This window comes from Ictidomys tridecemlineatus, chromosome 3 (genome assembly GCF_052094955.1).
Source record: "Ictidomys tridecemlineatus isolate mIctTri1 chromosome 3, mIctTri1.hap1, whole genome shotgun sequence".
Classification (NCBI taxonomy): domain Eukaryota; kingdom Metazoa; phylum Chordata; class Mammalia; order Rodentia; family Sciuridae; genus Ictidomys; species Ictidomys tridecemlineatus.
The window spans coordinates 14,853,245-14,870,945 of NC_135479.1; the positions used below are offsets into that span (position 1 = coordinate 14,853,245).

General features: G+C 37.6%; 1 protein-coding gene across 2 annotated transcripts in view; it reads right to left on the reverse strand.

The window, feature by feature from the left end:
* Ddx42 (DEAD-box helicase 42) overlaps positions 1–17,612 on the reverse strand; it is a 43,847-nt gene extending 26,235 nt beyond the window's left edge. The window contains exons 1-3 of one of the 2 annotated variants that reach the window (XM_021728407.3): positions 17,478–17,612; positions 6,392–6,624; positions 3,620–3,770 (exon numbers count right to left, since the gene is read on the reverse strand). In XM_021728407.3, the coding sequence (XP_021584082.1) occupies positions 3,620–3,770; positions 6,392–6,612 (372 nt within the window). In that variant the 5' untranslated portion in view covers positions 6,613–6,624; positions 17,478–17,612. The other variant, XM_005328202.4, reaches the window with a different exon arrangement.
* Between the last annotated feature and the right edge of the window lie 89 nt (positions 17,613–17,701).

The window sequence follows — 17,701 nt, forward strand, 5'->3', positions numbered from 1 at the left end:
GAGAGATTTTAAATAAAAGGAATTAATAAGAAATGTGATTTGGTCTCATCAACCTGTAGCTATAGACCACATAAACAGGAGAGGGGAGAGTCTGAAGGAGAGAAAATATTTAAATCAGACAATAGTTAAATAGAGTATAGAGTAGAATAAATAATGGTGAAAACAGAAAGGAATGAAAAGATGCAAGGGATACTGTGAAGATCAACCCACTTAGTGAATGAAGAAGGGCAGTGTTATATACTGGAAAAAGTTATGCTCTTGGACTACTAAAGCAAGAAAAATTAGATTTGAGTTCCTGCTATCCAAATATTGTCAGTATGATGCAAGGCAGGCTATATAAATTATATTAGGGCTTGGCCTAGCATGCATGAGTTGCTGGACTCAATCCCCAGCATCATACACATACACAAATGAGTAAGTACTATCATAGGGTTCAGCTGTCTGATGTTAAAAATTACATATACTTTTTTTTCTATGTCCTATAGTAAGTTTAGAGTAAGAATATGTTTGAAGCTGAGCTCAGTGGCGCACACCTATAATCCCAGCAACCTGGAAGGTTGAGGCAGGAGGATATCAAGTGTGAGGTTAACCTTAGCAATTTAGCAAGGCCCTAGCAACTCAAAATAAAAGATCAGGAGATGGGGTTGTAGCTCAGTTAAGTGCCCCTGGGTACCAATACACCCCCACACAAGAAATATATATGCTTGAAAATCTGCTTTTAAAAAAAAGTGGGTGGGGGCAAGTGAAAGAAAGATGCTAAAACAAGGTTTTATATTGTATGAGTATTGGTGCTAGTAATAGGAATAAGACAAGACAGTGAACTAGTAAAAGAGGAAAAGATAATGAACTGGATTTAAGGTGGCACTGGGACATGCCCAGGTAAAAATGGTCAATATGCTTCCAGAAAAGTAGGGTTAAAACTGAAAAAAAAAAAAAAAAAAAAAAAAAGCATAGGACTAAAGACGTGAATTATGCACACAGAAGTTAAGTTTTATAAGTGGATAAGGTAACTAACAAATGTATAAAGAGTAAGGTAGTGTGTAGAGTGCTTGGTGAGAATGCATGAGGCCGAGAGTTGAATCCCCAGTAATGAAAGCAAAAAAAAAAAATAAAAAAAAAAAAAGGAGAGAAACAGTAAATTCATGTAGAGAACACTAAAGGGCCTCTATATTTGAGGAACTGAGAGAGGATCATAAGAAGAAAGATCATAGATATATATTTAAGGATTTTGTTTAGGTATAACAATGATATAGTGGTTATGTTTAAAAGTCATTTTATACATACAGAAATACTGACAGATGAAATTATGTGTCTTGAATTTACTTTAAAACTACCCAAAACAGGTTTTTGAGGAGGAAGGGTTTTGTGTACTGGAGATTGAACCCATGGGCACATAATCACTGAGCCACATCCCTAATCCTTTATTTTCAGATAGGTTCTTATTAAATTGCTTAGGTCCTTGCTAAGTTGCTGAGGCTGACCTCAAACTTGCAATCCTCCTGGCTAAGCCTCCTGAGTCACTAGAACTACAGATGTGCACCACCATGACATGAGGGAGGAGTTTGATCACAGAAGACTGGTTAAAAGTTAATTGACAAATTTGAAAAGTTCATTTTATTATTCTAATGGTATATGTCTGAAATTTTCCATAATAAAAAAATAAATAAGCAACTAAATAGAAAGAAAGCAAGCAAGCCACAGAGATGGGAAAAAATGCAAAAATCATAAAAACCTAGTGAGAAGAATTTCCAGATGGGAGTGGTCATAAGTTTTAATTCCTATGGGAAGGTTATAAATACTAATACTAATGTTAATAAGAAGTAACATTTAAAACTACAAAATTTGTAATTTAAGCTGGAAGTTTAATTACCTTACATAAATATGTACTTAATAAGTGTTAGATTGAATAACACTATGATTACACAGGGCTAGGGTTGTGGCTCAGTATTGGAGCACTAGGTTCAATCCTCAGCACTAAATAAAAATAAATAAAATGGAGCTGGGGATGTGGCTCAAGAGGTAGCACACTCGCCTGGCATGCGTGCAGCCCGGGTTTGATCCTCAGCACCACATACAAACAAAGATGTTGTGTCTGCCGAAAATTAAAAAATAAATATTAAAAAATTCTCTAAATAAATAAATAAGTGATAGCTGGGGTTGTGGCTCACTGGTAGAGCGCTTGCCCCTCACATGTGAGGCACTGGGTTCAATCCTCAGACCACATTAAAAAAAAAAAAAAAATGAAATAAAGATATTGTGTTCACATATAACTAAAAAACTATATTTTAAAAAATGACTGACTCATATTGGTGATGGGCAGGGGGCATGGGAGAAATGGAGAAACTTTAGATAGGACAAAGGGGAGGGAGGGGGATAGGAGGGGGCAAAGGGGTAGGAATGATGGTGGAATGACTTAAACATCATTACCCTAAGTACATGAATGAGTACACGAATGCTGCGAAAATACTTTGTGTACAATCAGTGACTTGAAAAATTATGTTCTATGTGTGTAATATGAAATGAATTTCGGGGCTGGGGATGTGGCTCAAGCGGTAGCGCGCTCGCCTGGCATGCGTGCGGCCCGGGTTCGATCCTCAGCACCACAAACAAACAAAGATGTTGTGTCCGCCAAAAAATAAATAAATATTAAAAAAAAAAAATTTCATTCTGCTGTCATAACAGAAAAATAATTTAATTAAAAAAAGAATAAGATTGGAAGAATAGAAAGATGAGTTAAGATTCTTAAACAAACACCTAAAATAGTCAAATTTAAAAATAAATAAATAAATAAAATGAAGGTATTGTGTCCATCTACAACTAAAAAATATTATGGGGTAAGAGAAGTTGAGAGTATAATTAAACAAATAAAACAAGCAGAATCCAAAATATGAACAGGGTTTGTTAACTATTTCTTTTCTTTTTTAAAAATATTTTTTAGTTGTCGATGGACCTTTATTCTTTTCATATATTTATGCAGTGCTGAGAATCAAACCCAGTGCTTCATACATGCAAGGCAAGCAATCCACCACTGAGCAAGCGCTCAACCCCAGCCCTTGTTAACTAGTTTTTAATTACTGTTAATAATAACTAAAATTTGGGGCTGGGGTTGTGGCTCAGTGGTAGAGTGCTTGCCTAGCATGTGTGAGGCACTGGGTTCGATTCTCAGCACCACATATAAACACATAAATTCATAAAGTTCCATCAATAACTAATTAAAAAAAAAGGTTAAAAAAATAATAACTAAAATTATTAATAATTGTCAACTAATTCTGATTAATTTTTAATTCGTTTTTGTTTTTTAGTGGTACAGGGTTGCTCTAGCACTCAGCTATACACCAAATCTTTGAGACCAGGTCTCACTAAAGTTGCCCGGGCAAGGCTTGAACTTATAATCCTCCTGCTTTGCCTTCCTGAATTGCTGGGATTGCAAACACTGGCCACTGTGCCTGGCTCCCAATTTTTATTACTTTTTTGAGACATAGTCTTGTTAAGTTGTCCAGGCTAGCCTCAAAATTGTATCTTCCTGCCTCAGCCTCCTGAAGAGCTGGGATTACAGGTAAGTTTCATAATGCCTAGCTAATTGTTACATATTTTAATGAAGACATAAACTGATACTTGCCTCCACTTCAGCCATAAATGCTTCCAAGGGATCATCATCACTGTCAGAATCTGCTGGCTTGGAATGAAATTGCTGGCGGGTAGGTGAGTTTTCAGCAGGAATGTAAGGTAAGTCAACATTGCTAGAGTCTTCTTCCTCATCTTCAAAATAGCTGAAAATTAAAATGTAGAGTGGTAAAGTGACTATTTAGTCTGGGTTCAGTGAATCTGACATTTAATGGAAATTTTTATTATGGCACATCTTTTTATACAACCTTTGTGTGTTGGGGTACTATGATCTATCTTACTATTAAAAATTTTTTTTCTAGCTAGGTGTAGTGTTGCATGTCTGTAATTCTGGCAATTTAGGAGGCTGAGATAGGAGGATTTTAAGTTTGAAGCCAACCTCAACAGCTCAGCAAGACCAACAACTTATCAAAATCCAGTCTGAAAACAACAACAAAAAATTCCATTCAGGTCAAATTAAGCGACTCTTCATGGCTTTAAGACTTAAAAACTTAGTTAAGTATTACTAAGTACGTGCAAAAATTCTAATAATATTACAAGAAAACAGTCATGGCAGATACTCCATTTCAAGAGTGTCTGTTCAAATCACATCCCCAATTCTGTTAAAAGAAATGAATTTCCAATATAAATTAAATATTTTACATTGGAATAAGATTGGTTAAATATTAAAGAGTATGTGCTAAAAAGGAAAAAATAAACCTTTTGATTGAAATATTAAAAACAACATATTCTTTATAATCCTTAAAAACTTAAAAATATTTTCAAAAGTCTAAGGATTTTCTTTAGAAGTTCTGGACTATTTTTCGAGAACCAACAGAAGTGGCTCAGAAGGCTGAGGCAGGAGGATTGTGAGTTGAAAGCCAGCCTCAGAAAAAGCAAGGCACTAAGCAACTCAGTGAGACCCTGTCTCTAAATAAAATACAAAATAGAGCTGGGGATGTGGCTCAGCAGTTAAGTAGCCCTGAGTTCAATCGCCGGTAACAAAAAATTGCTCAGTCCACAATCATTCACCACACTACTTGAAAGTGTTGAGCAAGGACATCTTCAAAGCCTGGAGAAACCATCACTCTTTCTACAACAAACATTCCAGAAAAGGATGTCAGTATAGATCTCGATAAATTAAAATAAAACATCATTTAGACATTACCTCAAAATTAAAAAAAAAAAATTAAATATTAGTTCAAACATCTACAACTTAAAAATTTAAAGCATTTCAAGTTTTCATAGAAATTATTTTAAAAAACTCCAACAACTTATGCTATACATACATATATACACATATATGTACACTAATGTAGTAATTATGTACATACTAATTAATAGTCATACATTTCACAACAACATTTAGGTCAGCAACAGATCACATATATATAGTGGTGGTTCCATAAAATTATAAAAGAATTGAAAATTTCCCTAATGCCTACAGATACTGTAACACAATACATTACTCACATGTCTGTGGTCATGTGCTAATGCTACTATAAACAAACCTACTGTGCTACCAATAATACAAGAGTATGGCACATGCAATTATGTATAGCAAGTAAAACTTAATAATGATAAAATGTTACTGGTTCATGCATTCAACATACTATTTATCCTTATTTTAGAGTATAATCCTAATTATTAAAAAAAAACTTATGGCTGGGAACAGTGAGGTATGCCAGTAATCCCAGCACTACATGGGAGGCTGAGGCAGGTGGATCTCAAGTATGAGGCCAGCATGGGAAACTTAGAGACCCAATCTCAAAATAAACAAAAATGGCTGAAGAGGTAGCTCAGCTGAAAAACATTTTGCCTAGCATGTGCAAGGCCCTGGGTTTAATTCCCAGTACAGCAAAACAAAACAAACTCAAGCAGCATCAGAACCAGGATGGAAATAATAGTAATTAAGAAATTTTTTTTCATTTTACTCTACACCTGTCATCAATGCATCAATGATTAATAAACATTTTCAAATGTAAAAAAATAAAAGAAAATTTCTTCAAATTCAGGAAAAATTATCCTTAGGAATTAGAGCTCAAACACTTAAATTCCAGCTTTTTACAACATTTTATTAGACAAGCAAGGTAAAAATTATAATTGATAAATATGTTTCCTAAGAACTGTGGGGAACCAGACACGATGAGCTTGGGAGGCTGAGGCAGGAGGATCATGAGTTCAAAGCCAGCAACAGCGAGGCACTGAGCAACTCAGCGAGACCCTGTCTCTAAAATTCAAAGGGGATGTGATTCAGTGGTCCAGTGCCCCTGAGTTCAATCCCCAGTACCCCAAAACAAAAAAACTGTAGGGAAAATCTGAGTAGATTTTTTCTATCACTGTAAGATGATACAATGTAATGATTTTGAGGACTTAGATGTTAAGATAACATTTCTACCAGATCTGACAATCGTGTTTTCACAAAACGATTTATATGGTATTAATAAAAGGGTGCAGTAAAGACCACCAAAACTCAAATTATATAAAACCCTTCAATCATACTTAAGCTTCAATGGTTTCCCACCCTGAAACCATGCATTTATTGTGTAACTGCCCACTAGAATGCTAGCCAGGGAGAAATCATTATTCATGAAACAAAGGTATAAACATTATATTCCTTACAAATAAGTAGATTTAACAATTTACATACTAGGAACAATACAATTCAGTGAGATAACCAATTTAGGAAGTCATTATTACTTGGGAAACAAAGTTTCTTTGCCTTAATTTCTGCTAATGGAATAGAAACTTAAAGCCCAAACTTTCAACACCAAGAATTACCACTTACGCATTTTCTTCATCAAAGTTGGCTCGCTTAGATCCAATTTTGTAGAAGGAAGGAAGCTGTGGTGGAGCTGACTTCCCAAATCCAGAAGATGAGCTAGTTGCCCCAAAGGCACTATGAGACTGTTGTGGGAGTTTAGGTTCCTCCTTCTTCCCAGCACTGATGGCAAAACCTCCAAAACCAAATCCCCGCTTAGTGCCCGGGCCACCTTTATTCCAGTTCATGGTGCTAATAATCTGTTAGGAATAAGATGCACAAATATAAAATTAACTTTATAAACAGCTATCCATAATTTTAAACTCTGTCCCTCAAACCTATAACACTGCACTTCAGATAGATATAATAACCTCAACCAAATGATTATTTCCTAAAATACTAAGGAATTATTCATTTTATTGGGATTTCAAATAGGAATGCAGTACCTCCCTCTTCAAATGGATTTCGTTGCTAATCAACATTTAAGTTGCCAAAAATATTTATAAAATATTTTGGGGACTCTTATTATGGGCTGGGTATTAGATTAATAATTAAAAATATCAAGATTAAAAAACATAATCTCTTAATCTTTATCCTCACAGAAGTTAGTCACCTGGAGAAAAAACACTTTAAAAACCAAAAGCCAACACCTGCCCCCACACATTATAATATAATGCTTACAATAACAAAGACTGAGACACTATCGGCAACACTGTCGCCAAACCAAAAATTATCCTCTGATAATGACATCTGGAAGAACCAAAGAATTGAAACTTAAAAGATAAGATCAGAGCCAGGAATGGAGATAGGCATTGACAGCCTCAGCTACTTAGGAGGCTAAGATAGGAGCATCACTAGTGCTCAGGTGTTGGAGATCACCCTGGGCAACAGTGAGACTGTTTAAAAAAAAAAAAAAAGACATAATCAAGAATTTATAGTTAACATCTACGAATGTATCTCTGAGGGGTACGTATTAACCATATATTTATTGGACAACTCCCTATTAGAAAGAACACTATCCAGGAAGAAACCATAATTCACTGACAAATTCCCTTAAGTATTCAGTTAGCATATGGTTAAGGATTACAAAGAAATTTCCTTAGTATTAAAATCATTTTATAATCTCAATCTTACTAGTCTTGGCTCCAAAAAGCCTTTCCCCGCTTAATCCAAAAAAAAATTTTTCAATGACATAATTTATTCAAATTTCATAGAAAAGCAGAAAACTCAGAAAGCTGGAGCTGAGCACGGTGGCACACACCTGAAACCCCAGGTACCTAAGAGGCTGAGGCAGAAGGATCACAAGTTTAAGGATGGCTTGGGTACCTTAGTGAAACTGTTTCAGAATAAAAAAATTTTTTAAAGAGTTGAGGTGTGATTCAATGATTGAATGCTTACCCAGTGCAGATTCATATTGGGGCGGGGAGGGGGGGCAGAGAAAAACAACTCAGAAAGCAAATAAATAAATAAATAAAACTGCCAGAAATTCCCTCTCCTACATACGTAGTTTTTTTATATCTACATGTGTACATATACATACACAAAATTTAAAGACAAAACTGAATCTATATTGAGTATTTTATTGATTTCTTCACCTGATATACTGTAATACCTTGCAATGTCAATATTTCTTCACTATTTTATTATAAAACATATTATAGCTCTATCTTGGTGTATACCCTTAATTATTTCCTTAATATCAAATTTTAAAACGTAATTGCTTAGTAAAAAGAAGTTCTAATTACTACTTATATTTATGGAAATGTCCGTTACACACTGAGTAAAACATGGTGGGTGGTATGATTCAATTTATGTAAAAAGCACATTATAGGGGCTGGGGTTGTAGCTCAGTGGTAGAGCACTTGCCTAGCACATGTGAAGCACTGGGTTCAATACTCAGCACCACATAAAAATAAATAAATAAATAAAGATATTGTGTCCACCTACAACAACAACAAAAAACACATTACAAACAGATAGTTGGAAGTCTATATCAAAACGTTAATACCAGTTACTTGACTTCACTTTTTTTTTGTTTTGATATTTACCCTTAGACTAAAATGGCTTTGAAGTTGAGATGGAAAAAGTTCCAAAAACCACATTTTACAGTAATATTGCTGAAGGGACCAGGAATAAAATATTCTGTACCTTTCTGGTTCTATGCCCCTCACATATATCCATCTTATAGGTTTTATTTGAAATATATAGCATTTAGTCAGCTTAGTATGAAATTAAAGTTAAACTATGTCAATTTCTACTCTTAGACCACAACTAAGCTCTAGACAGGGACTATCTTTCCTCATTTTAGACTTTCCAACACAGTAAATATAGCTAAAAGTAGGTACTTAGTGTTTACTTGAACTTGAGTCTCATAAGGGATTACTTCAACCAGGGAATCAATGTAACTTACTGAAATGAAATTTATTAAGACTATTTACAAGCAAGAAAATCTTAGTATTTAATGTTTTTAATCTAATCTGTATCCCTATGCTTACAAAATTGTTCTAAATAAACAAAAATGATGGACCCTAAATTTTTACTTCATTTTCCCTAGTGTATACAATGTACATATATGTACAGTAGAAACCAGAAAGTAGGCAAAGGAAGAATGGTAACATGACATTGAGATTCAGGTGGATTTTTAAAAAATTCTTTTAAATATTTTTTTAGATGTTGATGGACCTTTATTTTGTTTCACTCATTTATATGTGGTGCTGAGAATCGAACCCAGTGCCTCACACCTGCTAGACAAGTGCTCTACCACTGAGCCACAACCCCAGCTCCATGTGAATTTTTTTAAAATATTTATTTTTTAGTTGTAGTCAGACACAATACCTTTATTTATTATTATTATTATTTTTTTTATGTGGTACTAAGGATGGAACCCAGGACCTCGTACATGCTAGGCGAGTGCTCTACTGCTGAGCCACAACCCCAGTCCTCAGGTGGATTTTAAAAATCACATGGCACATGCCTATAATCCCAGTTGCTAGGAAGTCTGAGGCTACAGGATCAAAAGTTCAAGGCCAGCTTCAGCAATTTATTGTCTCAATAAATAAAGTAAGTAAAAAATAAAAAATACTATGAATATAACTCCGTGTTAAAGCATCCCCGGGTTCAATCCCTAGAACTTCCCGTGACTGTCCCCCCAACTCCCGCTGCCAAAATAAATAAATCACATAAAAGATCTCCTAGCAAGGAAAGTTTCAACAGTTTACTGCAAGTTTGGTAAGAAAACAAGTAGTTAGGCACTGGGCATTTGCATATTAAACATACATCTGGCTATTCTCTAGGAGATGCCTCCGTAGTAGTTTTGGCCAGCCAAAACCCAACAATTGCTCAGTGGTAGAGCATTTCCCTAGTAGACCCTGAGTCCAATCCCTAGGACCACTAAACACAAAAAATGAAAACACCAAGAACATGATAGGCTTGGTACGTAGATCGGTGGTAGAGCATATGCTTAGCACTTGAAGCCTTGGGTTTGATTTCTGGCACCACCAAAACTACAACAAAAACCCCCATATATAAAATATGATGCCTTCTAACAGATGTATTATACAATGTCCACTCATTGGTGGTCTAGGAAAGGGTTCTTTGAATTAGGATGAGGAAAACTGATGTCACATAAGTTTTCCTAGAGATGACATATTAAATTTTGAAGCTTAAAGAGGTATTAAAAGCAAAGAGGCAGCAGAGGAGGCATTTTAAATTGAAATTACTGCAAGTAGTACCCAAAGTTCACTGAAGCTACAGGTTAGTAGGATATCTGGAAAAGTTGCAGGATACATGTTTGGAAAAACACACAGGGCAAGATGAACAGCATACCATACAAAAATACATTGTCAACTATAAATAATCATTGATTTTAAGCAAAAAGGGCACACGTTTTAAAAGACTGAATGAGAGACAGTAGACAAAGATAACAAAGAAATTGCTGAGGTTCTTATAGAGCCAAGAGAGAGCCTAACCAAGCAGATGCTGCTGAAGGTGCCAGAAAAATCATGAGGTGCTGAGGGTTTAAAAAGCAAACTGACAGTGGGTTCCTAAGCGGAAAAGGCAGAGGATGAGGACAGAACAGCTATGTTGATTACACATGGAAATACATTTCTATATTTACATGTTGGGATTTTTTTTTGGGGGGGTGGGTGGGTGTGGGTGTTGAACCCAAGGGAACTTAACCACTGAGCCACATCCCCAGTCCTTTTTTGTAATTTTATTTAAAGAGAGGGTCTCACCGAGTTGCTTAGGGCCTCTCTAAATTGCTGAGGCTGGCTTTGAACTAACCATCCTCCTGCCTCAGCCTCCTGAGCAGTTGGGATTACAGGGGTGTGCCACTGTGCCCAGCTCACGTGTTTTTGAAATGATTATGAGAAGTATGACTATCCTTAAGCTAACAGGTTAACAAATCAATTAGAATAAATAAATAATTTAAAAAAGAAGAAGCTAACTGGCATGTGGACCAAAGTTAAAACTATTTTCTGTTGTACTCAACTTTTCTTTCGAAACAAACTGATACTCTCATCCCAGTTAACGCCAAAGGAGGATCTTTCTCATCAATGAAGAAAAGTTTGAGCAGTGTTTCTGGAATCAAATGGATTATCTTCTTATTATATAGTTGGGGTACAAATGTGTCTATTTTCACTGCAATAAGGGTTCTTGGGCACCCTTTTCTCTTTCCCAGGTCATATCCTTCCTTAATTTTTTTCCATATTATAAAATTAGACGTAAATCATTAGAACAAGTTTATGTACTCTAATGCATGATATAAAATTGCATATTTAGGAAACAAAAGGCTGGGTGAGGAAAAGTGTACTGTTACCGTGCAGTTAAATTTTGGCTCTGGCTTTTAGTTTGAACAACATTCTAGTCTATCCCAATAATCACAGGTGCCATCTCTGCAACAGAAAGAGTGGTAGTAGCAAAACTTCCAGAATGTTAAAAAACAAACAAGAGGTGGGGCTGTAGCTCAGTGGTAGAGTGCTTGCCTAGCATGTGTGAGACACTGGGTTCAATCCTTAGCACCACAAAAAAAAAATAAACAAATACATTGTGTTACCTACAACTAAAATTTTTACATATATATATGTAGAAAATAAATCACTTCTTTAAAACAAAAAAAACTGGGCTGGGGATGTGGCTCAAGCGGTAGTGCGCTCGCCTGACATGCGTGCGGTCCGGGTTCGATCCTCAGCACCACATACCAACAAAGATGTTGTGTCTGCCGAGAACTAAAGATTAAAAAATTAAAAAAAAAAAATTAAAAAAAAAAAAATAAAAACAAAATAAAACAAAAAAACCATGTACCTTTTTTTAAAATATTTATTTTTTAGGTGTAGATGGACACAACACAATGCCTTTATTTTTATGTGGTGCTGAGGATGGAACCGGGTCCCGCCTGTGCTAGGCGAATGTTCTACCGCTGAGCCACAATCCCAGCCCACCATGTGCCTCTTCAAGACCAACTAAACTTTTCTATAAAGCATCACTAGGTCTTTCAAAGTTTGTGTTGTAAGAAGCAATGTAGACAACGCTACAGTACTTCTTATTTTTGTTTATGATGACAACCACCAATTCTTTTTCATTTAAGTGAGGTTGATAAATTTAATGGTAGCTGAAGGGTCATTTTCAATTAGGAAAGTTCATTTTGATGAGAAGTTGCACTAGGATTGTACCACAAGATGGAAAAAATGTAAAGTACAAATCTGGGCACAGTGGTGCACACCTGTAATCCCAGTAACTCAGGAGGCAGACGACAGAGAAACACAAGTTTGAGGACAGCCTAACTAACTGAGTGAGGCCCTAAGCAACTCAGTGAGACTCTGTTTCAAAATAAAGAATAAAAGGGCTGGGATGCAGCTCAGTGGTAAAGTGCTACTGGGTTCAATCCTCAGTACTGCAAATAAATGAATAAATAAATGTGCACCCAAGCTCTCCAAAATTCATCCTAGAATTCGTGAAATCCAATGTCTTCTAAATCTTGTTATCTAGCTGTCCTTCCTGATTAAGCTAAACCAGAACATCCAACACATCATTAATTTCTTGCTCTCTTTAACAATTTTTTTCCCTACTATAAAGCCATGTATATAGCTACAGAACCTTGACAGAGACACAGCTTTGGGGAATTACAGTTAAGAGAAGAAGATAACCACTCTAATTTCTTTTTTTGGTGGGGGAATGCTGTGGGGATACTAAGGACTGAACCCAGGAGTACTTTGCCACTGAGTGACATCTCCACTCCCACACCCTTATTGAGACAGCCGCATTAAGCTGCTTAGGTCCTCACTAAATTTCTGCAGCTGGCCTTGAATTTATGATCCTCCTGCCTCAGCCTCCAGTCACTGGGATTACAGGCATGCATCATGGTGACCAGCTACCACTCTAATTTCTAAGTGGTCATATGAAGTTACAAAAAAAAGAGAAATAAAGAAAAAAGATGATACTCCTCTGCTATAAAAATTAATTTTCATATTAAGAGATACCTGCTAAAATAAAATAAAAAAACATTAAAATGTTAAACTATAGTCCCACTACATGTGGGTCTGTTCAAAGCTCCCTTTTTGGTACATACCCCTGGCCCCAGTCTTCTCTCAGGTTAACAATATGCTTGGTATATCATCCTTCCCACCAAGATGGACAACTCAACAAATATATCTAAAAATCTCACCTCTACCTCTGTAAACACTTATCAGATTGATGACAGAGAAGGTAAACATGGAAATATCCTGTAGCTTCCAGGTATATATTCAATGTTTTTTCTTCCTACACCTAAGTAAACTTCAAAGATTTCATTAAAAACAATAAATTCAACAAAAACAATCCAATTTAAAAAGGAGTAAAGAACTTGAATAGACATTTCTCCCAAGAAGATATGAAAATAGCCAATAAGACCAGGAACAGATGGATGCTCAACATCACTCGGTTATAGGGAAATGCAAATCAAAACCAGAATGAGATAGTACCCCACACCCAATTATAATGGTTACTATCAAAGAAAGAGAAAATATATGAGGCATGGTGGCACCTGCCTGTAATCTCGGCTACTTGAGAGGAAGAGGACAGACAGCAAGTTAGATGCTAGCTTTGGTAACTGAGACCCTGTCTCAAAATGAAAAAGCAAAATAGGTGGGGGGTGGGGATGTAGTTCAGGGTAGAGCACTCCTCAGTTTAATCAATGTGGGGCGGGGGAATGGCTTTTCATCAAAGTAACTCTGAAGGCAAAGAAGGAAGCTCCTGCCCCTTTCAAAGCCAAACTACAGCCAAAGCTTTGAAGGCCAAGAACAGTGTTAAAAGGCATCTACAGCCATAAACAAAAAAAAGATCTATGCTTTACCCTACCTTCTGCCCATCCAAGATACTGCAGTTCTGGAGGCATCCCAAATATCTACTTCATTTGGCAGAATAGCATTTTGTGGGGATAGTGGAACTACTCATATCAGAGAGATGAGCACTGATATGCTCAGTGAAAACCCTATTCCTCCAGGTTTTTCCAGATCCTGGCCTCAGGTCCTCCAAACACATATTCCTGATTCTGTTACTTCTTATAATTCAGTACCTCTCTACAGTTTTTCAATCAGGCTGGAATAAGCAAACTACTTTACCATTCATATTAACCAGGATTTCCCACATGCACTCAGTTTCCCAAGAAAACCAGAAACTCTGATGAATGCTTTTCCTGCTATTTGGATCCTCTCCCTTCTAAATCTCTCACTATATCTACTTACCCTTGGTATCCTTTAAAAACCATATAAAATACCAACTCCTAGAGCAATGACATGGATATAATTTCCTAGAGAAGTAGTATCTCTTCCATCAAACTCCCCGTCTGGTCTTAAAACATCTGACATTTGCCAGTCACAGTGGTGCACACCTTTAATCCCAGCGACTAGGGAGGTCAAGGAAAGAGAATCCCAAGTTTGAAACTTGGAACTGATTTAAAAAACAAACAAACCTGACATTTAATTTTAATTAATCAAGTTATACAAGAACTATGTTCTTGTTTTATTTCTTGAATTCTACATTACAGGCATCATGGTTGAAGAAACAGTTATGTACTTTTTTTTTTTTGTACTGGGAATTGAATCAGGGGCACTCAACCACTGAGCCACACCCCCAGCCCTATTTTGTATTTTATTTAGAGACAGGGTCTCACTGAGATGCTTAGAGCCTCCTAGTTGCTGAGGCTGGCTTTGAACTTATGATCCTCCTGCCTCAGCCTCCGGAGCTTCTGGGATTACAGGTGTATGCCACCATGCATGGCAGAGTTATATACTTTAAAATGTTTTATAGTATGTTTTCCAGAGTATTACTCAATAATTATTCATGCTTACTCAATGAAGAGAAAAAATAAAAATAGCATAAAGTCCTGTTTGGTATATTTCTAGGCTCTAAAATGCTATACTTTAGTAGGAAATCAACAGAACAGCAAAGTAACACAGGCTATGTTCACACTATAGTTTTGCCACTAACTTGATACCAAATCTCAAGAAAGTTATTTAGCTTCTCTGGGTCTTAGTTTCTCTATCTGTAAAATGGTAAGAATATCACCTACGTCAAGGGTTGGAGTGAAAAACTGAGTTCATACACAAAAATACACTTGACAAAGCCTGATATATAGAAAGTCTTCAAAGCATATTGGTAGACATTATGTTTATCATCATCATTTCTCCAGAAATCAATCTGTCCATTGGTAAATTGATAATATCAGGTATCTTTCAACTCAGACTCACATTGGAATACCTTATGACACTGAAGATAACAGAGATTGCAAGAAATTGACAAGTTGGGGTAAGCTTCTTAAGAGATCTAGAACCTAGGTTAGGTCTGTAAGCAGGATAGAGATGTGCTGAGAAAGAGACATTCTAAAGAGAAATGATGGAAGTACCAAAGAGTACAGCGTAAGGATGAAATCTGGTTTAGAGTTTGTTTTGGTGAAAATAAGATATGGACTAAATGACTTTAATTGCAGTAGATTAAGGAGCCAGGTGCGGTGGCACACTCCTGTAATCCCAGCAACTTGAGAAACTGAGGCAGGTGGATCACACGTTGATTTTAGATCAATCTCAGCAACTTTCAGAGACTATCTCCAAATAAAGAGGCTGAGGGTGGATCTCAATGGTACAGCACCCCTGGGGATTCCATCCCTAGTACAATAAAGAAAGTAGTACACTAAAAACAACAACTGATTATAAAAATTGTTACTTTATTACTAGAGTTTTTGGAGGAAAATCTGGGGAGTAGTGGCACCTGATGAGCATCTACTTTACCTAATGATCTGCTTTGAGAAATCTCACACTGTATACAAATTGTACTTTAATGAAAATCTGTATAAAAAACAAGAATTTCATCACATTCTTCTAAAACCAAATATAAGTAATTGCTGGATTAGCTATTTTTAAAAACATCCCTTTCTTTGTTATTTAATAAAACTAAATACTATGACTATCCTTATGATAGAACACATTTCTGGAGAACTGCCCTCCTCCTCGAATTATGTTACATTATTACAATGCAAGTCAAATTTTATGTTCTCTGCTGGGGGATGATTCCCATCTTATGCAGAGTAAAGGTGAAATCCTCATAACAGCCTAAAATGTCTTGGTCCTCCCCCAGCCATCTTTCTTGAACTTATCTCCTATTACTCCCTCCTTTGCTCAGTACTTCAAGCCCATCAGTCTTCTCACTGTTCCTCTAATAGGCCAGCTTTATTCTCTTCAAGGCCTTTATTCTTGCCATTCCTTCCACTGGAATGTTCCTTTCCCCAGATACTTCAACAGCTCACTCCCTCATCTCCTCCTGTTTAAATATCAACTTGTCTGAAAGGACTTCCCTCACTACTTTATTGCAAATTGAAACCACCTTCCCATCCCGTTTTTCGGCTTTATTTTTCCCCTGAGGCACTGATTATCTTCTAACGTACATCAGAATATATATCTGTCTCCCTCCCCACAAGAAAATTTCATGAGGACAGAGGTCACAGACCTCTCAATATCTAAAACAACCCCAGGGAACAGGCACACAGTAGGCATCAGTAGAAATATTCCTTGAATGAATGAATTATATTATGCTACATAATCTTCCTTCTGGGTACAGAAAAATACTTTTTCACCGATGAAAGTTTAAAGACAAATTTTTATTCTAAACACCGCTCACTTTCTACCTGCCAGAACTGGGCGGAACTCTTAAAAAGTTTAAATGAATTAATATACAGTTCTTTGCCCCGTAGGAACTCGTGCGTGTATATGTGGCTGTGCAAATATACAAAAATCATTTACGAAACAACATACAGGGAAGCCACAGAAAATTAAAAGGCAAACTAAAAGACTGAGGCCCAAAGAAGGAAATGCTCACAGGATAAGGAATCTATAGTGCCCCCCCAAACTCTCATTAATGTTTTTCCCTATATTTTTGGTGTGCGTGCTTGCAATCCACAAATTATTTGCTAACATAAGCTTTCAAGCAGGCCGCAAAAAGTTTGTGACAATGGTGATGCTAACCCCTGATCTACCCAAGGTTTCACAAAGATCACTGTCTTTACAATCTTCTTGTTTTGTCAACTTTTGCTACCGGGAACACCTACTCCAGGACTTTTATCTCCCTGCCTACCTGAGTCAGAATCCTCCCGGTGGCTCTCGGCCTCGGAGCCCAGCACCCTGCAAATCCCTTCCCTAACCTGGCAGGCGCCGCCTCCGGAAAGCCGCCAACTGGGCCTCGGCATGAGTTGCTAGCAGCGGGAGCCGTGGGAGGGCGACGCAGCTCCGAAGGCTCCCTCGAGGCCTCAGACTGCACTCCCATCCCTCCCCGGCCCCAGAGGCTCCGCCGACTCTTTGTTAAGCGAGGCCGGGGTTCCTCAGCCTTCGCTAGGCCCCACAGTTACCTCTAGTGCTTCAAAGGGCTAGCGACCCCGCGTCCTGCCTCCCCCTTCCCCCCCGCCACAAACCTGCTGCTATGGCTGCAGCGGCAGCTGCTACTACCGCCGGCGCGGAGAGAATCCCACGGCCCAAAGTACGCGCGGTATAGGCCCCGTCCCGCCGCGCTCCTCCCTCTCCGCCCCCTTCGCCGCCGCCGCCGCCGCCTCTCGGCCCGTTGCTGACGGGGGGGAGGGGAACACACACACCTGACATGCGCAGTAAAGAGAGCGCGGGCCAAAGGGCGGGGCCTGAGGGGCTACGGCTGCCGGAAGGCTCCGCTACTTCCCGCCCATGAAGTTCCAGAATCCCTCACAGGCTCCTTGGGCACTTAGACGGAAGCTGCTGCTGGGTGAACTGTTCGTGGCCCATTAAGAAAGGGGGTCTGGGATGAAGACAGAGTGGCAGTAAGAGGGAGTCGCTCAAAAATTCC